Source organism: Heloderma suspectum, chromosome 1 (genome assembly GCF_057233095.1).
Source record: "Heloderma suspectum isolate Gila_16-S chromosome 1, 16-S_ref, whole genome shotgun sequence".
NCBI lineage: Eukaryota > Metazoa > Chordata > Lepidosauria > Squamata > Helodermatidae > Heloderma > Heloderma suspectum.
In genome coordinates this window covers 89,875,089-89,898,260 of record NC_139458.1, presented here as the reverse complement: position 1 = coordinate 89,898,260, position 23,172 = coordinate 89,875,089, and the positions used below count along the sequence as shown (strand labels likewise).

The 23,172-nt window shown below is 46.4% G+C and overlaps 1 protein-coding gene across 1 annotated transcript in view; it reads right to left on the bottom strand.

Annotated features, from left to right (window-relative positions):
* Positions 1 to 10,998, bottom strand: part of LOC146357566 (uncharacterized) — a 28,356-nt gene extending 17,358 nt beyond the window's left edge. The window contains exon 1 of the mRNA XM_084827897.1: positions 10,835 to 10,998. Coding sequence (XP_084684023.1) covers positions 10,835 to 10,875 — 41 coding nt within the window. The 5' untranslated portion in view covers positions 10,876 to 10,998. The remainder of the gene's footprint in view (positions 1 to 10,834) is intronic.
* Positions 10,999 to 23,172: the final 12,174 nt, after the last annotated feature.

The following is a 23,172-nucleotide window of genomic DNA, read 5'->3' as shown; positions in this document are numbered from 1 at the left end:
TAAATGCATCGAACACCGTAGAACTTCCATTATATGACATTTGTTTCTCTGTAAATAATCCCATCCCCTTCATGGATTACTGCCTTGTTGTGGCAAAGGGGCTTGTGTAACTTAGTGAAGCCATAAGCTATTCTGTGCAGGGCCACCCAAGATGGACAGGTCATGGCAGAGAGTTCTGACAAAATGTGGCCCACTGGAGAAGGAAATGGCAACCCACTTCAGTATTCTTGCCAAGAAAACCCCATGGAATGTATCACAAGGCTAAAAGATATGATGCCGGAAGATGAGCCCCTCAGGTTGGAAGGTGTCCAATATACTACTGGGGAAGAGCAGAGGCTATTTCCAAGTAGCGCCAGAAAGAGTGAAGCGACTGGGCCAAAGCCAAAAGGACACTCAGCTGTGGATGTGTCTGGCGGTGAAAAGAAAATCCAATGCGGTAAAGAACAATATTGTTTAGGAACCTGGAATGTAAGGTCAATGAATCAAGGAAAGCTGGAGGTGGTCAAACATGAGAAGGCAAGATTGAACATCGACATCTTGGGAATCAGCGAACTAAAATGGACCAGCATGGGCAAATTTAATTCAGGTGACCATTATACCTACTACTACGGGCAAGAATGCCTTAGAAGAAATGGAGTAGCACTCATAGTCAACAAAAGGGTGGGAAAAGCAGTACTGGGGTACAATCTCAAAAACGATAGAATGATCTCAGTACAAATCCAAGGCAAACCATTCAACTTCACAGTAATTCAAGTCTATGCCCCAACCACTGAGGCCGAAGAAGCTGAGGTTGATGGGTTCTATGAAGACCTACAACACCTTGTAGAACTAACACCAAAAAAAGATGTCCTCTTCATCACAGGGGATTGGAATGCTAAAGTAGGAAGTCAAGAAATCACCGGGATAACAGGCAAGCATGGCCTTCATGTACAAAATGAAGCAGGACAAAGGCTAATAGAGTTTTGCCAAGAGAACACGTTGATCATAACAAACACTCTTTTCTAACAGCACAATAAGCAACTCTACACATGGACATCACCAGGTGGTCAATATCGAAATCAGATTGATTATGTCCTTTGCAGCCAAAGATGCAGAAGCTCTATACAGTCAGTAAAAACAAGACCTGGAGCTGACTGTGGCTCAGATCATGAGCTTCTTATTGCAAAATTTTGGCTTAAATTGAAGAACGTAGGGAAAAGCACTAAACCATTCAGGTATGACCTAAATCATATCCCTGATGAATATACAGTGGAGGTGAGGAATAGATTTAAGGGATTAGACCTGATAGACAGAGTACCTGAGGAACTATGGACGGAGGTCCATAACATAGTTCAGGAGGCAGCAACTAAATTCATCCCAAAGAAAAAGAAATACACAGAAGCCAAGTGGCTGTCTGATGAGGCTTTACAAGTAGCTGAGGAAAGAAGGGAAGCGAAAAGCAAGGGAGAAAGGGGAAGATATATGCAACTGAATGCAGACTTCCAGAGAATAGCAAGGAGAGACAAGAAGGCCTTCTTAAATGAACAATGCAAAGAAATCAAGGAAAACAACAGAATGGGAAAGACTAGAGATCCCTTCATGAAAATCAGGGATTTCAAGGGAACGTTTTGTGCAAAGACGGGCATAATAAAGGACAAAGAAGGCAGGGACCTAACAGAAGCAGATGAGATTAAGAAGAGGTGGAAAGAATACACAGAAGAACTATACAGGAAAGATCTTAATGTCCCTGATACCCATGATAGTGTGGCCACTGAACCTGAGCCGGACATCCTAGAGAGTGAAGTCAAGTGGAAGCATTACTAACAACAAAGCTAGCGGAGATGACAGTCTTCCAGCTGAGCTATTTAAAATCTTAAAAGATGATGCTGTTAAAGTGCTGCACTCAATATGCCAACAAATTTGGAACACTCAACAGTGGTCACAAGACTGGAAAAGGTCAGTTTACATTCCAATTCCAAAGAAGGGCAATGCCAAAGAGTGTTCAAACTACCATACAATTGCGCTCATTTGACATGCCAGCAAGGTTATGCTCAAAATTCTACAAGCTAGGCTTCAGCAGTATGTGAACCGAGAACTACCGGAAGTACACGCTGGGTTTCTGAGAGGCAGAGGAACTAGAGATCAAATCACCAACTTTTTCTGGATCATGGAGAAAGCAAGAGAATTCCAGAAAGACATCTATTTCTGCTTCATTGACTACACTAAAGCCTTTGATTGTGTGGATCACAACAAACTGTGGCAAATTCTTAAAGAGATGGGAGTACCAGACCACCTTACCTGTCTCCTGAGAAACCTGTATAAGTGCCAAGAAGCAACAGTAAGAACCAGACATAGAACAACTGATTGGTTCAAAATTGGGAAAGGAGTACAACAAGGCTGCATATTGTCACCCTGCTTATTTAACTTATATGCAAAGTACATCATGAGAAACACCGGGTTGGATGAATCACAGGTCGGATTGCTGGGAGAATTATCAACAACCTCAGATACGCAGATGATACCACCCTAATGGCAGAAAGCGAAGAGGATCTCGAGCCTCTTGTTGGGGGTGAAAGTGGAGAGTGCAAAAACTGGTTTGAAACTCAACATTAAAAAAACTAAGATCATGGCATCTGGCCCCATCACTTCCTGGCATATAGAAGGGGAAGAAATGGAAGCAGTGACAGATTTTATTTTATTGGGCTCCAAGATCACTGCAGATGGTGACTGTAGCCCTGAAATTAAAAGCTGCTTGCTCCTTGGGAGGAAAACTATGGCAAACCTAGACAGCAGAGTAAGAAGCATAGACATCGCCTTGCCGACAAAGGTCCGTCTAATCAAAGCTATGGTTTTCCCAGTAGTAACGTATGGCTGTGAGAGCTGGGCTATAAGGAAGGCTGAGCGCCAAAGAATTGATGTTTTCAAACTGTGGTGCTGGAGAAGACTCTTACGAGTCCCCTGGACTGCAAGGAGGTCAAATCAGTCAGTCCTAAAGGAAATCAACCCTGAGTGCTCATTGGAAGGACAGATACTGAAGTTGAAGCTCAAATATTTTGGCCACCTAACGCAAAGAGAAAACTCCCTGGAAAAGACCCTGATGCTGGGAAAGACTGAAGGCAAAAGGAGAAGTGGACGGCAGAGGATGAGATGGCTAGATAGCATCACCAATGCAATGAATATGAACTTGAGCACACTCCAGGAGAGAGCGGAGGACAGGAAGGCCTGGCGTGCTATGGTCCATGGGGTCATGAAAAGTCAGACACGACTTAACGACTGAACAACAACAACAAATAATCTCATGTGTTGTGATGTCACTACAATTATCTAGACTTAGCCCTGTCTATATCCAAATTTTTATTTATCTATGCCTTTTAAAAGAATAAAGATCATTCCTATGAGAGAAAATTTGAAGTATTAAGAATGTGTTTAAAGCTTCAGATCATAAGCAATAGGAATATTTCCATAGGTATGGAACCACATGCCTTTTAAACTGGAAATTTTCAATTATCATTAGAAGGGACCTTTGGTAAACAGGGCTTACTTAGACATTACAGAAGGATCTTGGGGAAGGGCATTGTTGAATAATATAATGTTGTTATATTAAGTTCTTCCATGGACCCTCCATATTAATTTCATTTCTAGCTCATTTTTTTTAAAAAGCAATGCCACACATCACTAAAAAGCAGTATTATAGAAGCAACCACAGACTACACCACAGAGCACATGAAGACCACATGACTTTATTTTGAGAAAAGAAACAAGGAAGAAATGTTTCCTCATGTCCATAGTGAAGTTTCTATATTTGACTTACCATCTTTATTTAATTAGTGACTGAAAGGAAAACTGAACACAGATTCAATATGGCTCCTATTGTGCTAATACCCTGCCTGCTATTTAATTTTTTACCTGCCTGGGAGCATTCCTGGGCTACATTCCTTGTATCAGGGGAGCCCACAGAAGGAACATCATCCAGGTACTCTATGACATGGCACAACCCTGCTTCATTTGTTACTGCCCTTTCTGAACAGAAACAGAACTTTTTGAATGTGACGCCACACAAGGCCTTCATTGTCATGCCCTTATCTACAAATAACTGCTTTCTAAACTGAACCTGCAACAGGGTAACATCTTGGTGACCAACAAGCAGTAAGAGAAAGGCTGACTGGATGTCACATTTAGCCATTAGTGAGTTGGCAGCACTACAAGCCTGGCCTGATCAGCTGCAGCTTCTGGTCAACAGATGCATATCTGACTAAGCGTAGCTCAAGATCAATTACACCATTAACTGTGGACCCTTTTGAAGAAGGCTGTATTCACCAAAAGCATTTTTTGGGGCTCCCTCTAATGGGAAGACTGATATGTTGAGCAGGGGCCAGGAGTCCAATGGCCCCACAACCCTCCCTGTATGACCCTCTTTTTCAATCTTTTTGTGACCACGTGCCCCATAGGAATGCTTCCAAAAGGTAGTGACTGCCTGTCTTAAAGAGTATTTAACCTGCAACAGTGGATCCCACCAGCTAGCTCTAAAACATCCAAGGGGCACTGATGCTAGCCATTTGCACTGGTGTCTGGGCTTACTCATCTTTCTTGGGAGTAGGGTTTGAAGAGCACTCCCAGTTGCAGGACAAGCCTAAACCCTTTGTAATCTATGGCCCTTTGTAATCTATGGATCTCCATGATCCAGAAAAAGTTGGTGATTTGGTACTTCCCAACTACCTCAAAGTATTTAACAAAATGGGAGCGAATGGTAAAATTTCAAAACCAAATTATCATCCCCTCTCCACGGGCTCCCCATTCCCCCATTATCCCCGTACTGCATTCCCTTTTCTTGTTCTCTTCATTACCATGTGAACCAAGGGAAAATATCTGTACTTCCCTTTTAAAATAATTGCCCATCCTGTATAATCCAGGTGCATCCCCAGAGGATCATCTGTGCCACTATACAGGGCATATTGTCTGTATCATCATCCCTCTTTCTTGGGAATCCACATCTCCTTGGGCCCTGGCCCTGAACCAGCATCCTCTGTTCTACACCACTGGAAGGCCTGCCTGCCATGAGGGTAAGTAGAGACTTACCCTCAGACAATGCATCATCCCCTTATGATCCAATGCTGTGTGACTTGTGCTATCCCTTTTGCAAACATCTTTGATCCTTCCTTTGCTATCGAAATCTTGTTGTCAGGTGGGCTGGGCTTCCTGAGTCTCTTGGGCCACCATCTAAAACTGCCCATTGCCCCACCATCACTGTATCTTCAGTACCAACAAGAAAAGTCAATAGCACCTCACTCAGTTCTCTACATCTTCCTGGGGTGCTTAACCCCCGTTTTTCTTGACTTTTCCAATCAGACATACTGTATATAGCACTGGCCACCTGGCTGTGAGTTTTTCTTGGGCAGATAAGGCTTTTCCATCATTGTTCTGGAAACTAAAGAGAAAACCCCGGAAAGCAACAGATTCCAATCAAAAGGGGAATATACTAAGGGGGACTCAGTAGCAGGACTAGGACTAAGGTTTCCCAGTTCTAAGGACAATCCCTAAACATACAGCTGCAGGAGCATAAGCTTGAAGTCGTGGCTGTCACTTACTGTGACTAGCAAGTATATATAACTCTGCTGGTTCTATTAATAAATGGCATCTGCTGCTTTAGGGCTTTCACCCACTTTGTGGGTGTGCTTATTCATGATATTGACTCACTCTGTGAGATGGTGGATTATGAAAATAGATTGTATTTTAGGAGGAACTTTTATGCCACATTTTAATAGTGGAACTTTAATGATGTGAGACCTGGTGGTTTTAGATGTTTCTGTATTGTCCTTCAAATGCAACTTGAAGCTCATAATGACCAGCCTTGGTGAAAGCTTGATGATGACTTGTTTTTTTTTAAAAAAATGTGATATTTGAACTGATGAGAGGCACTATCCATAGGAAATGCTATACTATCAGGACCTGAGCCCACCACAGGGTGTGAAGTGGCAGCCTGAGGGATGGAAGAGAGCAATTCAGCCTGTGTATCACCAACCAATTCTGGTCTCCTTCCTGTGGGTCCAGATAATGAAAATGTCATTGATGTATTTCAGCAGGTAGAGGAGTAGAATGTGGGAAAAGGAACTAAAGAAGCATCTTCTAAATATATGCTGACAATATTATGGAGTGATGAAGTGCTATGCTGACATGAAGATACAAGCTCAAATCTGAAAGAGCTGTGCAAAGGGACAAAGCACCAAAGTTCAGCAACCAGGTGTCCTCCTCTCTGAAACCTTCTTTGTTTCAGCAGTAGAACTGTATCATAGGTAGGGATGTCAGAGAATTCCGCCACGGATCTCGGTGAGGCCGAATGCTAGTGCATTCGGCCCCCCAAAATCTGTGGCAGAATGGCCTGCCCCCCCACCCCCCCACGGATCCCCCCCAGGACAAGACTTACCTGGGGCGGATGTTCCGGGTGGCGGCGGCTCCAGTGGTGGCTTCGGCGGCGGCGGTGGCTGGTCTTCCGACCGGCTGCCACTGCCGCCATTTGCAGTCTGGAGGTGTTTTGTTTGTTTGTTTGTTTTACAGGGACGTGATAGGCTACGTAAAGATTTACGTAGCCTATCATGGCTGGGTTAAAAACACACACACACATATGCAAATGGCGGCGGCTATGGCCACCGCCATTTGTGTTCCTTACTTTTCGCCGTCTTAGTCTACGTAAATATTTACATAGACTATTATGAAGAAAACAAAGAGGAACACAAATAGCGTAGCAGGAGCTATTTGCGTTCCTTTTTGATTCACCGTTTTAGCCTACGTAAATATTTATGTAGGCTAAAACGGCGAATCAAAAAGGGACGCAAATAGCGCCCGCTACGCTATTTGCATTCCCCTTTGTTTTCGCCGTAATAGTCTACGTAAATATTTACGTAGACTAAGACGGCGAAAAATAAGGAATGCAAATGGCAGCGGCTGTAGCCGCCGCCATTTGCGTATGTGGTTTTTGTTTGTTTTTACCCAGAGCCCTCTGCGGCCGGAAATCCAGCTGCGGACAGCTCTGGCCTGGGCTGGGCCTGGCCGGCTGCTCTGCAGAGCCACCGTGGAGCAGAGCTGGCCATCAAGGATTCCAGGGGGAGGGATGGAACTCCTCCCCCCCATAAACATAATCCGCAGAAAGGTAAGTGACTTTTGTACATCCCTAATAGGCATGATAAGCCATTTTCTATAATACCCCATTAAAAAGACTATAATGATGGAGGGTAGCTCAGTGTGATAGAGCACATGTTTTGCATGCAAAAGGTCTCAGGTTTGGGAATGTGTGAACCCATCCCTGTCCAGGTTCTTCGGGTGCCTGCCCAGCCCCTGCCCCCACTTGCTGGTCCCCGGAACACACTCGAGCTCCTCCCGTGCTCGGCGAGCAGCTGGCACTCACCCTAGCAGACTTGTCGAGCTCTGTAGTCTCCATTTTTAAAAAAAATAAAATGGCAATTGCAGAATGCACATATTTGCTTATGCACAAAAATGCACCTTTTTTTGCAAATGCGCACATTTGTGTATGTGCAAAAATGTGCATTTTCATGCATACACAGATATGCACATTTTTACGATCACCATTTTATTTCTCCAAAAAGGGTGACCACAAAGCTCGACGAGGCTGTTGGGGTGAGTGCAGGGCATTTGCCGAGCATGGGCTGGGGATGAGCAGGGGCAGGGGCTTGGCAAGCGGGGCTTGGGGTTATGGCCAGGGGAAGTTCCGCTGGATTCCCAGATGGAATCGGGCACCCTCGCCATCCCTACCCAGGTTCAATCCTTGGCTTCTCCAGGTAGGGCAAGGAAAGAATCCTGCCTGAAGCCCTGGAAAGCAGCTGCAAGTCAGTGTTGAAAATACTGGGCTAGATGGAATGGTCTGACTCAGTATAAGGCAGCTTCCTATGTTCTTATGATGTAGCACAGTTGCTGCCCTATGCACTGAGTCCTCCCTAGTCCTATGGCAGTGACTTAAAATCATCATCATCATCATCATCATCCTTTTTCTAAAAAAGAGTCAATGAGTCTTACAGCATGGGTTAAAACATATGAAGAGTTAAATAACTTTAAACAGCTAAATACTTTAAAATACCAGAACTTAATAAAACAGAACCCAATAAAACAGAAGCCCCAAGCTATGAACCGACACGTTCAGAGGGAGGGCAACCCAATCCAGAAAAGGCCGAACACCCTATATCTAGTCAAACAAACCACCCACTAATAGCATCTCAGTCTTGTCTGGATTGAATTTCATTTTATTAGCTCTCATCCAGTCCATTGTTACAGCAATGAACTGATCTAACATATCCACAGCCTCATGTGCTGAAGATGAAAAGGAGAAACAGAGATGCATGTCATCAGGATACTGATGGCAGCACACTCCAAAACTCCAGATGACCCCATTCAATAGTTTCATGTAGCTGTTAAATAGCATAGGAGACAAAATGGACCCCTGCAGAATCCCATGCCAGAGAATACATGGGGCTGAACAATATCCTCCAAGAACATCTTCATCAGCCCAGGTAGAGAAACTGCTGGGCAGTGAGGTGGGTGATACACAGCAGAATCCACAAACTGTCCTTCTGGTCCAACACAAGATGCAAACACAAGTCCAGACTACTAGTCAGATGGACAGGGAGCCTGGAGGAAAAGGTAGAGTCCCTATAGACCATGGTAACCCCCTCCCCAATCCTCATGTCTACTCTGATACTGAGCCAAGTATCCTGGAGGGCACAACTGGGAGACACTAATGACACCCTGATTACCCACCCAGGTCTTGTTTATACATGCCAGATCAGCCAGGTCTTCTGCTATTAGAACATGGATGAAGGCAAATATAAAACCTCTGGGTAGAAGGAGGCCAGAGCATGACACCAGTGTTAACTGTCTGGGCCATGTTCCCCTTACCTGGCTGGCCGTCCTCCCAATGCCATACCTCTCCCTCCTCATCACCAGAGTAATTCCCCCCAAGATCTCCCCCAATTTGACCCCATATCTTCTCCCCCAAGCATATAATCATCCCATAAGAATGAAACTGACCCGCCCCCCCGACTATAAAAGACCAGAATGACCAGGTTAACACTCCTGATTCAGGTGGATGCCAGGGGTGCCCTACATTGGGACCAGCACAGAAGGTCTTCCCCAAGAGCCAAGCACATTTGGCTCCAGTTACTAATCAACTGAGGTGTGGGGGGAGGTTTTGCAGCTCTTGCTGGTGATGTGAGCACATCCTATGGTAGCAGCCATAACAAACAAACAGCAGACAGCAGTACAGAGCAAAGCTGGGCCTGGCAAATGGAGAAACCTGTAAGAAATAGCTCAACAGTTGTGCAGAATATTCTGGTTGTCTTGTCTGTTACTTCAGTACTATCATTAAAGGATAAGGCTAGCACTATAGTTGTAATCAAATCCCCATTCTTTTCTCTCTTTTTTGCTGTTGAAAAGACCATTAAAGGGACAATCCTAACTGGATAGGCGGCAGCCTCCAACCTTGGAGGCGACCGCCTATCCAAAGCAAGGCAGGAGAGGCACAGGGGGGGGGGGGATTGTTCCCTCCGTGCCTCTCCTGCCTTGCTATTTTTCGCTAGATAGCCATTTTCAGCTGTCTAGTGGCGGGGGGGGGGGGGCTGACCAGGAGAGGAAGCTGCCGTATGACACATTGGATGTGTCGTACATGCAGCTTCGCTCTCCCCGCCCCAGAACGCCCCCTAGCCTTGCCCCTTTGCAGTCGCTCTGCGCTCCTTTTCTGGGTATGGAGGACGGGGCTTCTCCGCGCGGCCTCCGAAGCAGTGTGGGCAAAGGGGGCAGTCGGTTTTTTGAGAACTGACCTCAGAGCGTGGGCTCCGAGGTCGGTTCCTGGAAATGAGCCTATCTTATGGCCCTCTAGACAATGTCTAGCGGCCGTAGGATTGCTCTCTCCACGCTCCACACTTTCATTTAACAATTGGGCTTCCCTGTCAATTTTAGAGCTTTTGTGAAATGGTATGAAAGACTGTCACTACATTTACATCATCCCAATGTTCTACCAGGATACTTTCAGGATCAGTGGAACATGGAACTTGTTTTAATGTTCCATTCTATATGTTAGAACAGGCCTAAATAACTTCTTAGAACAGATTGCAAATCCAGGGCTTTGTATGTCTCCATGGCAGTCTGTAGCATTAAATATATGGAGCTATTTCTTAGCTGCAGTATTTCTTGGCAAACCAAGATCAACATAGGGAAAAAAATACAATCAGTTAATCAGTTTAAACACTCAGCCTCCTCCTCCGCAATACTGGCAACTGAGGACAGGGAATGCAATGTAAGCTGCACAAATGCACACATTCACACTTGTCATTGCTCCCACGTGTGTCTGTTACTCAATGTGGGCAGTAAATCTGAAGATATTATTGTACACACAGAAGAAAAGAGCAAATGGATTCCCCCCCCCCATATTCCTAGTTTAATAATTCACGTCTCAAAAAAAATAAATAAAAAAAATCCAAGTGTAGAACATTTTCCTTACAGCCAGGATCATCTACCACTCTTTGTTTCCAGCAATGAATTGTACAGTTAAAGCTGTAAGACACTTGGAGTTGAGCTAATGATAGCTGGCTCAAATGTTTGAGAATGGTTGATTGTTCAGTCCACATGGGCTTGTAAAAATGCTCACTGCAAACAAGTGCTTTCTGGAAAGTATATTTATTTCTGAATAAAAAGTTTCATATACTATCTTTCAATAAAATCTACCAGGGCAGTTTACAAAACTTCAAATTAAAATAACAAAATAAAATACTTCCATTAGATCACTGCATGGTGATCTAATGGCACTGGGAAAGAAGAGATGTGAGAGATATGGTAGGGACAAGGCCCCACTTACCTCTTTGTGTAGAAGGGCTGTAGCTCATGGCTAGAGCACATGGCTTACAAGCAGAAGCTTCTAGGATCAATCTTTGGAATCCTTAGTCAGGTAGTAAGTGATGGTCTGTCTAAGATTATCTGCCTATGACTCTGGACAGCCACTGCCAGCCAGTTTAGACAGGCCTAGATTAGATGGGGAAATAGTCTGACCTAGTAAAAGGCAGTTTTTTTATGTTGCTAATACAAAATTACAAAAACAAAAATAAAATAGCAGCAAAGTATAATGAAATCAGATCTAACACTGAGGTAAACATTCTTCCTTCTTGTTTTTAAAAGCCCAGGAAAATAAAAAATGCCCAGTTCATATTCTCCCTTCTTCTCACCTAGTCTTCTCACTGATCAGTTTGCTCCATGTCTAGGGATGGCGGAGAATTTCGGGGGGCTGAGCGCCAACGTGTTCGGCCCCCCCGAACAAGTTTCGGGGAGAAATCCTCCGAACCCCCCCGCACCCCGCACCCCCCCCAGGACGGGACTTACCTTTGCCAAATGTCCCTCCCAGCGGCGGGTCCGGCCGGTGGTTCGGCGGGTGTTCGAGCGGGGCGGGAGCGGCAGCCTGTCTTTCGACCGGCTGCCGCCGCCGCTGCCATTCCAATGAAAGAAAGAAAAAAAACACCCCCGTGATAGGCTACGTGACGATTAACGTAGCCTATCACAGCTAGATTTGCAAAGTCAGCCGTGATAGGCTACATTAATCATCACGTAGCCTATCACGGGTGACTTAAAAAAAAAAAGCGCGTACGGATAATGGCGGCCCCCATAGGGAGCCGCCATTCACGTTCCTTATTTGGTCGCTGTAGTCTACGTAAATCTTTACGTAGACTACGGCGAAAATAAGGGCAATGCTATTTGCGTTGCCCTTATTTTCGCCCTAGTCTATGTAAAGATTTACGTAGACTACAGCGACCAAATAAGGAACAGGAATGGCGGCTCCCTATGGGGGCCGCCATTCGCGTACGCGCTTTTTTTTTTTAAGTCACCCGTGATAGGCTACGTGATGATTAATGTAGCCTATCATGGCTGACTTTGCAGATCTAGCTGTGATAGGCTACGTTAATCGTCACGTAGCCTATCACGGGGGTGTTTGTTTTTTTTAAAAAAAACTTTCGAGTTCGCGGCTGGGCGAGGCGGGAAGCCTCCTCCCCGGCCTGAATTTCGGCCGGGGGGAGGCAGGAAGCCTCCCCCCGGCCTGAATTTCGGCCGGGTCAAGGCGGGAAGCCTCCCCCCCGGCCTGAACTTCGCGGGGGGAGCAGCGAAGTGCCTCCCCCCCACCGCAAATAACCTTCGACGAAAGGTAAGTGACTTTCATCCACCCCTATCCATGTCTAACCAACAATTTCTTCTCAATCTGCTTTTTATACATTCTAAACCAAGAATTTTAAAGTAGCAGTTACAGGAACTGAGGGGGAAAGCGACTTCAGTTATACTTCAGTTCTTGGTTCTAAGGGAAGCAAAAGCCGAGTGTAGTCAAACGCGTACACTTGATATTAGGAAAGCTGATTTTCATAAACTCAGAATAATGATCAGTAAGGTCCCATGGCAAGTGACTCTAACGAGAAAAGGAGTCCAAGATGGGTGGGAGCTTTTAAAAAAGGAAATTCTCAAGGCACAATTACAAACAATTCCAACAAGAAGAAAAGGTGGAAGACAACAGAAGAAGCCAAAGTGGCTTCACAGAAAGCTTAGGGATGACCTGAAAACAAAAAAGGACACATATAGGAAGTGGAAAAAAGGCCAAGTAACAAAGGAAGAGTACAGGCAGGTAGCACAGGATTGCAGGGATGGTGTCAGGAAGACTAAAGCTGAGAATGAGTAGGGATGTACGAAAGTGACTTACTTGTTCGCAGATTATGTTTATGGGGGGGGGAGGCGTTCCGTCCCTCCCCCGGAATCCTCAAACAGCCGGCTGTGCTCCGCGGCAGCTCCGCGGAGCAGCCATCCAGGCCCAGCCAGGCCAGAGCCGTCCGCAGCCGGATTTCTGGCCGCGGAGGGCTCTGGGTAAAACAAAAAACCAAAAACCCGCATGCGCAAATGGCAGCGGCTATGGCTGCCGCCATTTGCGTTCCATCTTTTTGGCCGTCTTAATCTGTGTAAATATTTACGTAGTCTATGATGGCGAAAATAAAGGGGAACGCAAATAGCGTAGCGGGCGCTATTTGCGTCCCTTTTTGATTCCCCGTCATAGGGGAATATTTACGTAGGCTAAAACGGAGAATCAAAAGTGGACGCAAATAGCGCCCACTACGCTATTTGTGTTCCCCTTTATTTTCGCCATCATAGACTACGTAAATATTTACGCAGATTAAGATGGCCAAAAAGAAGGAACGCAAACGGTGGCGGCCATAGACACCGCCATTTGCATACGTGGGTTTGTTTGCTTTTTTAATCCCAACCAGCCATGATAGGCTATGTAAAGATTTACGTAGCCTATCACGTCTGTTTTTTTTTAAAACCCACCCAGCCATGATAGGCTACGTAAATCTTTACGTAGCCTATCATGTCTTTTTTTTTTTTTTACCAAGACTGTAAATGGTGGCGGCGGCAGCCGGTCAGAAGACCAGCTGCCGCAGCTCCCGCCGGCAGAGCCACCGCTGCCTGGAAGATCCACCCCAGGTAAGTCTCGTCCCGGGGGGGGATCCGCGGGGCGGCGGGGGAGTGGCAGGCCATTCTGCCACAGATTTCGGGGGGGCCGAATGCACTGGCATTCGGCCTCACCGGGATCCATGGCGGAATTCTCTGCCATCCCTAAGAATGAGCTGAGGTTAGCGAGGGATGCTAAAAGCAACAAAAAGGCTTTCTTCAGCTACGTGCATAGTAAAAGACAGAGGAAAGAGATTGTGGTTCAGCTATTAAATAAGGATGACAAAATGATAACAGATGACAAAGAAAAGGCAGAAGTGCTCAATTCCTACTTTGGCTCAGTCTTTTCCCAAAAGAGGGTCTATGACCGCCCCGGCACAGGCGAAGTACAGGCTGAAGGGGCAGGATTGCAGGTTGAGATCGATATGCATATGGTCAAGGAACACCTAATTACTTTGAATGAGTTCAAATCTCCAGGGCCAGATGAACTGCACCCTAGAGTAATAAAGGAACTGGCAGAAGAGCTCTCAGAACCACTGTCTACTCTCTTTGAGAAATCATGGAGGATGAGTGAAGTGTCATATGAGGAGGGCTAATGTGGTCCCTATCTTCAAAAAGGGTAAAAAGGAGGAACCTGGGAACTACAGACCAGTCAGTCTGACATCAATCCCTGGGAAAATTCTGGAGCAGATGATCAAGCAATCCATCTGGAAGCACATTGAAAACAATGCAGTGATTACTCGAAGTCAACATGGATTTGTCAAAAACAAGTCCTGCCAGACAAATCTGATCTCATTTTTGATCAAGTAACCTTCCTTGTGGACCGTGGGAATGTTGTTAGGGATGGACGAAAGGCACTTACCTGGTCCTGCAGCTTGCTTCGCGGTGCGGGGGAGGTGCTTTGGTTCTCCCCCGGAAGATCAGGCCGGGGGGGGGAGGCGCCCCGCATCGCCCAGCCGAAATTCAGGCCGAGGAGAAGTGCCCTGTCTCCCCGGCCGCGAAATACAAAAGTGAAAAACACACACACACACCTGTGATAGGCTACATAATGATTTACGTAGCCTATCACGGCTAGATTTCCAAAGTCAGCCGTGATAGGCTACATAAATCATTACATAGCCTATCACGGGTGACTTTGAAAAAAAAAAGCACGTACGCAAATAGCGGCGCCCATGCGCGCCGCCATTAGCGTTCCTTATTTGGTCCCGGTAGTCTACGTAAAGATTTATGTAGACTACGGCGAAAATAAGGGCAATGGTATTTGCGTACGCGCTTTTTTTTTTCAAAGTCACCCGTGATAGGCTACGTAACAATTTACGTAGCCTATCATGGCTGACTTTGGAAATCTAGCCGAGAGGGGCTACGTAAATCGTTATGTAGCCTATCATGGGTGTGGTGTTTTTTTTTTTACTTTATTTTGTTATGGCGGCGGCGGCAGCCGGTCGGAAGACCAGCCGCCACCCCCGCCCCCGACGAACCGCCTCTGAACTCCCGCCGGGACCCGCCGCCGAGAAGGACATTCGAGGGAGGTAAGTCCCATCCCGGGGCATGGCGGGGGGTGGCGGAGAATTTCACCAACAATTTCGGGGGGGCGAATGCGTTGGCATTCGGCCTCCCCAAGATTCGTGGAGAAATTCTCCGCCATCCCTAAATGCTGTAGACATCATATACCTCGACTTCAGCAAAGCTTTCGACAACGTGCCCCATGATGATGAGCAAACTAGCTCAAAGTGGGCTACATGAAACAATGATCCGGTGGATCCACAGTTGGCTACAGAATCGGAATCAAAGAGTGCTTATCAAAGGGACCTTCTCAAACTGGGAGAGGTAAAGAGTGGGGTACTGCAGGGCTCAGTCCTGGGCCCAGTGCTCTTCAACATTTTTATGAATGACTTGGAGGAGGAGATGCAGGGAATGCTGATCAAATTTGCAGATGACACCAAATTGGGCGGGATCGCTAATACTTTGGAAGTAGGAGTGCACGAAAGCCACTTACCTGGTCTCGCAGCTTTTCGTGGTGGGGGGGAGGTGCTTCGCTGCTCTCCCCCCGAAGTTCAGGCCAGGGGGGGAGGCTTCCCGCCTCTCCCGGCCGAAATTCAGGCCGGGGGGGGAGGCTTCCCGCCTCGCTCGGCCGAAATTTAGGTCGGGGAGGAGGCGCCTCGCCTCGCCCGGCTGCGAAATAAAAAGTTTAAAAAAAAAACGCCCCTGTTTTTTTTTTAAGTCACCCGTGATAGGCTACGTGATGATTTACGTAGCCTATCACAGCTGACTTTGCAAATCTAGCCGTGATAGGCTACGTTAATCGTCACGTAGCCTATCACGGGGGCGTTTTTTTTTTTTTTTTACTTTTATTGGAATATTTTACTTATTTATTAACTGCACTGCTGCACTTTCTCTACCCCATATAATTTTACAAATCTCCCCCTCTTATTTGCTTTCCTTCTAGGGATGTGCGCTGGGCAGCAGGGACGCAAATGGTGGCTGCCGTAGCCGCCGCCGTTTGCATCCCTGTATTGAACTGTGATGGGCTACATAAATATGTACGTAGCCTATCACGGCAAAGTAAAAAAACCCATGCATATGCAAATGGCGCTGGCTACGGCGGCCGCCATTTGCATTCCTTTTTTTTTGCCATTTTAGCCTACGTAAATATTTACATAGGCACCCACTACGCTATTTGCATTCCCCTTTATTTTTGCCGTAATAATCTACGTAAATATTTACATAGACTAAAAAGGCGAAAAATAAGGAATGCAAATAGTGGCTGCCATAGCTGCTGCCATTTGCGTATGCCTTTTTTTTTTTTTTTATACCCAGACGTGATAGGCTACCAAAGTCTTTATGTAGCCAATCACATCCGGGTAAAAAAAGAAAGAAAAAAAGACTAGACTGCAAATGGCAGCCATGGCAGCCGGTCGGAAGACCAGCCACCGCCGAAGCTGCCACTGGAGCTGCCACCATCCGCAACATCCCCCCAAGGTAAGTCTCAACCCGGGGGGGATCTGCAGGGGGGCGAGGGGGTGGCAGGCCATTCCGCCACAGATTTCGGGGGGCCGAATGCCAGTGCATTCGGCCTCACTGAAATCTGTGGTGGAATTCTCCGCCATCCCTAGATAGGCTACGTAAATATTTATGTAGCCTATCACAGCAAAACAAAAAACAAAAAAACAGGGCCGCAAATGGCATAGCGGCCATTTGTGCCCCTGTCTTTCGCCGTGATAGGCTATGTAAATATTTATGTATCCTATCACAGCAAAAAAACTGGAACGCAAATGGCGGCGGCTACGTAAATATTTACGTAGCCTATCACGGCCTCCGCAGGGATGCAAATGGCGTCCCTGTGTTAGCCATGATAGGATGCATTAGTATTTACGTAGCCTATCATGGCAGGGGGAAAAACCACAGCATATGCAAATTGTGGCGGCTACCGCCATTTGCATATGCTCGGGTTTTCTCCCTGCCATGATAGGCTACGTAAATTTTTACGTATCCTATCACGGCGAAAGAAAGGGATGCAAATGATGGCAGCTACGACAGGATTCCGGGGGGAGGGATGGAGTGACTCCCCCCCCGAGTGGAACCCGGCGGAGCAAGGTAAGTGGGTTTCGTACACCCCTAGTTTTGCGTAGGGATGTCAGAGAATTCCACCACAGATCTTGGCGAGGCCTAATGCCAGTGCATTCGGCCCCCTGAAATCTGTGGTGGAACGAAGCCCCCCCGCCCCTCCACCCTGCAAAATGGGCCCGGAACAGATCACCTGCCTGCTGCCATCCATGCCGACTTGCGAATGGTGGCCGCGTCTAACGACATTTGCATCCCTGTGGAAGCCGTGATAGGCTATGTAAGTATTTACGTAGTCTATCATGGCAAAACTAAGGGAACGCAAATGGTGGCGGCTATGGTGGCCACCATTTGAGTTCCCTTTTTTCCTCCGTTTTAGCCTATGTAAATATTTATGTAGGCTAAAATGACCAAAAAAAAAAAGGGGGGGGAACACAAATGGTGGCCGCCATAGCCGCTGCCTTTTGCATTCACTGTTTTTTGTGGGGTTTTTGCCATGCTAGGCTATGTAAATATTTACGTAGCCTATCATGACAAAATACAGGGACACAAATGGCAGCATCTACGGCAGCTGCAATTTGCGTTCCTGCAGGCTGCCCAGTGGCTGGATGTCCAGCTGTGGGTGGCCCCAGCTGGCAGCGCTGCAGAATCTCCACAGACCGGAGATGGCCGGACAGAATTTCAGGGGGAGGGACGGAGCACCTCCCCCTCACTGCGAATGTCACCCTTTGAAAACGTAAGTTACTTTCGTACATCCCTAGTTTTGCATGCCTTTCGCGGGGTGGTGGGGCGGGGGAGCTCTGTTCCACCACGGATTTTGGGGGGAACTCTGGCAGAATCCTCTGACATCCCTATTTCCTTCTAAATTAAATAGCCCCATCACTGAAGCCTTTTATAGAGCAGTTGTTCCAGCCCTCTGATCATTTTGGCAGCCCTTTTCCCCAGGAAGGGTAAGATGAAGCACACATTTAAAAAATATATCTATATGGCTTAGCCTGATCATATTCTTCTTATGGTCATTTGATGTACACAAGGGAAAACACGTGACAGGCAAAGTGTCTTGGAAAATCAGCAAAAGTGATGGTGCTTCATATTATGTGTATTGTGTACTTCTTTGCTCCACAGTATATATTGGACTGTGTATTAGGGTACTGCTTTGGCCACACACTGTTTGCTTGTGCACAACAATGTGTGTGCTGCACTCACACAGCTCTCACACACACAAAAGACCAAAAGAAAAGCAGATATAGAAAGAGATAACTACCTACAAACTAAGGGGTGATGGGAAGGGAAATAACACTAAAGCCTAACAGAATAGAACAGGGGTTCTGATTTTTGTTTTGTTTTTTGTATTCTTTGTTTTTTAATAAGAATATAGAGAGCTGAAACATAGGAAGGGAAGGAATAGTAATTGAGAATGGTGGGGTGCCAAAGAACAAAACGTAAAAAGCAAGGAAACAAACTGCTGGGTTAAAAGTTCAGCCCTATTAGCACCTAGAGATGTTCCAAGGCTCAATTCCCCCTCCCGGCTCCTCCTCTCCCCTCAAATCAGATTCACTGCAGATTGGACCAATCTGTATAAGGAGGCACGCTTGTGAGGGAGCCAGTTTTCCAAACACAAGGAGTCCTTTCCAAACACAAGGAAAACAAAGCGTCTCAGCTTCAGTAACAAAGCGTCAGCAAAGAAGTGAGTTACGCAACTGTGTGAGTTTAGCAACAGGGTGAGGAAGCCAGGGCAGTTGACACTTTCCTCCCTAGTCCATACTAACAGTAAGTAACTTCAAATGAATAACTATAAATATTTTTCCCACTTTCTCATAGTAAAAAAACTAAGTTTTCCAGGGAAAACACACCCAAATAAAAAAAACAGTTATGAAGGTAGAAAGCCAGCAGGGGGTTGAGGGCTATCCAGTGTATTGCACTGAGTGCCACATGTACAACTATCTATCTTCTAGGCAGAAGTTGTTGCTGTGTGCTCGGTGTAATGAGCTCCTGGCTCTCAGGGAACAAGTTCGTTCCCTTGAGGCCAAGGTTGCTGACCCAGAGAAGCTAAGAGAGGCAGAGAGGTTGACATATGAGACCTTCAGGGACCTATTACCTGTGTCACACTCCCAGGGTGACAGCTCCTCTGCTGTCATGGAAAATGCAGGTCCCAGGGAAGGAGGGCATCATTCTGATGAAGAGGGAAATAATCCCTTAGAAGGGACCCATTCCTCGGAAGATGAACAAATATCCTCTCGCACTGAGGATGTGTCTTTGCGGGGAGAGGGGATTGTGGTAGTGGGAGATTCAATCATTAGACACATGGGCAGCTGGGTTTGTGATGGACACGTTGACCGGATAGTGAATTGCCTGCCTGGTGTGAAGGTTGCCATTATCATGTGCTGTCTGGATAGCCTGGTAGTGGAGTCAGTGGTTGTGGTCCATGTTGGTACCAACAATGTGAGGAAATGTAGTTATGAGATCCTGGAAGCCAAATTTAGGTTGCTAGGTAGGAGGTTGAAATCCAGGACCACCAAGATGGCTTTCTCAGAAATGCTACCTGTTCCAAGTGCAGGGCCAGATAGACATGCAAAGCTGAGGAGTCTCAATGCATGGATGAGACAGTGGTGCAGGGAGGAGGGATTCAGATTTGTTAGGCACTAGGGAATGTTTTGGGACAAGCTGGACCTGTACAAGAGGGACAGACTCCACTTGAACCAAAATGGAACCAGATTGCTCACACTAAACATAAAAAGGGTGGCATAACAGCTTTTAAACTAAACCCTGGGGGAAAGCTGACAGGAGCTGAGAAGCATCTGGCTCAGGTTAAATCATCCCAAAGGGATGAAGATGAAAATGTTTTTGATTACCCAAATGTAGAAGGGGAGAAAATAGGCCAGGAGCACACGGTAGAACATAATAGCCAATCAAAGGAGCCAATGTCCCAAAGCAAAAGATGCACATGCCAGATGCATCTGGGGAGGGACACCATGTATTGGTGTTTTTATGAAAATGCTAGAAGCCTGTGAGCCAAAATGGGAGATTTGGAGTGCTTGATTTTAAAGGAAAGCCTATAATGGGCATTACACAAACCTGGTGGAGTGGAGAGAACCAGTGGGATACGGTCATCTCTGGATATAAACTCTATAGGAAGGACAGGGAAGGGCCTACTGGGGGAGGTGTTGCCCTCTATATCAAAGAGAGCATAGTGTTGAGCAGACTAGAACACCTAAAAGGGGTAGGCTCTTCCACAGAAGCACTGTGGGTGACAATACCAGGCTCCAAAACTAATTTAGTGCTAGGAACATGCTATCATCCCCCAGACCAGAAAGTCTGCTCAGAGTGACCTTGAGATGGAAAAGGAAATCAGGGAGGCTTCCAAACAAGGAAGTGTTGTAATAACGGGCCACTTCAATTACCCCCACATTGATTGGATAGATGCATGTTCCAGCCACAACAAAGAGGTTACATTTCTCAATGCCCCAAATGATTGTGCCCTAAAACATTTGGTCATGGAAAGGACCAGAGGGAAAGTGACACTAAATGGTGTCACCCAGGACCTAGTTAGTATGAGATGTAAATGTAATTAATCCAACTGGAAATAGTGATCACAGTGGTATCAGATTTAATATATATTTAAGTGGATAATTGCCCAGGAAGTCCAACACAGTCACATTTGACTTCAAAAGAGGAAACTTCCCTAAAATGAGTAGGGATGGTGGAGAATTCCACCACGGACTCCCCCTGTGATTGCCAGTGATACGGCTGCCATGCCATATCGCTGGCTGAAGGGGATGTACTGTGGCCACAAATGGCATCCGGGACACCATTTGCGGCTGTAAAGGCCTTAGTTTAAGGTAAATGTAGCCATTTACAAGGCCTTTATGGCCTTTATGGCATCCTGGCTGGATGCCATTTGTGGCCGCAGTATGTCACGTCCCCTTCAGCCAGCGATACGGCATGGTGGCCGTATCACTGGCACTTCAGAGCTGGCTGGCGGCTCTGCAGAATTGCTGCGGAGCCGGCCAGCGAGGATTCTGGGGGGGAGGAATGGATCGCCACCGCCCCCTCGGTGGACCCCCAGTGGAAGGCAAGGTAAAGGCTTCGTACATCCCTAAAAATGAGGGAACTGATGAAAAGGATGTTAAAAGGGGGAGTCAAGATTATTAAATCCCTTCAAACTGCTTGGACATTACTCAAAACCACAATAATAGAAGCCTAGCCTAAATGTATACCTCAGGTTAGGAAAGGTACCACCAAGTCCAAGAGCTTGCTGGCATGGTTAATGAGCAGTGTTCAGGGAGCTATTACAGAAAAGAGGGCTTCCTTCAGAAAATAGAAGTCTTGCCCAAGTAGGGATGGTGGAGAAATCCACCACGGACTCCAATGAGGCTGGATTCTTTGGAATCCAGCCCCCCGGAGTCCGTGGAGGAACAGACTACCCCCCCGAAATCCCCCCGGGACGCAACCTACCTGGCGACAGCTGGTCCGAGTTGCCGTCTTTGTTTTGCAGCCATCCGCTGCCGGGCTGCAGAACAAAATGGCGTCTGGCGTAGCGGACGCCATTTGCATCCCTGCCATTGGCCCTGATTGGCTATGTAAATATTTATGTAGCCAATCACGGCCAATGACAGGGATGCAAATGACTTCCCCTACACCGAACACCATTTGTGTCCACAGACCGGCTGTGGCTGGAAGTCTGGCAGCCGCCGGAGCCAGCTCCGCAGACTCCCCGTGGAGTGAAGCCGACCAGGGAGGATTCTGGGGGGAGGACAGGATTGCCTCCCCCCACCTGTGGACCCCCCGACGGACCCCAGGTAAGGGGATCCATACATCTCTGTGCCCACATGAGGAAAATAAAAAAGCAGCACAATCTTGCACAAAGGCGATGCAAACAAACAATAAGAGATGCAAAAAAGCATTTTGAGAAACATATCACTAGCAACATCAAGGCAAACATTCAATAACTATTTAAATAGAAGCAGAAAACCAGCTAGGGAGGCAGTTGGACCATTGGACGACAATGGAGTTAAAGGAGTACTGAAGGAGGACAAGGAGATGGCAGAGAAGCTGAATTAATTATTTTCATCTGTCTTCACTGCAGAAAATATAGGATAGATATCTGTGCCTTAACTTATGTTTTCAAGAAGGGAGTCTTGAGGAATCGAGGCAAATAGTGGTAACAAATGATGAAGTTCTCAACTTTATTGATAAACTGAAAGCAAATAAAACATCAGGCCCAGATGGGATCCATCCTAGATTTCTTGAAGAACTCAAATATGAAAATGCTGACCTTCTACCAAAATATGCATCATGTCCCTAAGATCAGCGTCTGTACCAGAGGACTGGAAGATGTCCAGTGTAACACCAATTTTCAAAAAGGGATCTGGGGTATCCAGTAAATTACAGGCCAGTTAGTCTGTTCCAGATAAATTGGTTGAAGGCATTATTAAAATTAAAATAAAATTAGTAAGCATATAGAAGGACAAGCCCTGCTGAAAAAAGAATCAACATGGCTTCTGCTCAGGTAGGTCCTGTCTCACTAATCTTTTAGAGTTCTTTTGAGAGTGTCACTATACATGTAGACAGGGGTGATTCAGTAGACATTGTTTGCTTGGACTTCCAAATGTTTTTTGACAAAGTCCCTCACCAAAGACTCCGGAGCAAACTTAGCAGTCGTGGAATAAGAGGACAGGTCCTTTTATGGATCAGTAACTGGTTAAAGATCAGTAAACAGAGAGCAGGAATAAATGGTAAATTCTCCCAATGGAGGGAAGTAAATAGTGGGGTCCCACAGGGGTCTGCATTCGGACCAATGCTTTTCAACCAGTTCATAAATGATCTGGAATTAGGAGTGAGCAGTGAAGTGGCCAAATTTACAGATGACACCAAATTATTTAGGGTGGTTAAACAAAAAGGGATTGTGAAGAGATCTAAAAGGATCTGTCCACTCGTAGCCTATCACGTGTTTTTTTTTTTACTTTACTTTGTAATGGCGGCAGCAACAGCTGGTCAGAAGACTGGCCGCCACCCCCACGCACGCCAAAACGCCGCCGAAACACCACCGGGACCCGCCGCCTAGAGGGGCATTCGAAGGAGGTAAGTCCCATCCCGGGGGGGGGGGTCGCTGAGAATTTCACCACCAATTTCGGGGGGCCGAATGCATTGGCATTTGGC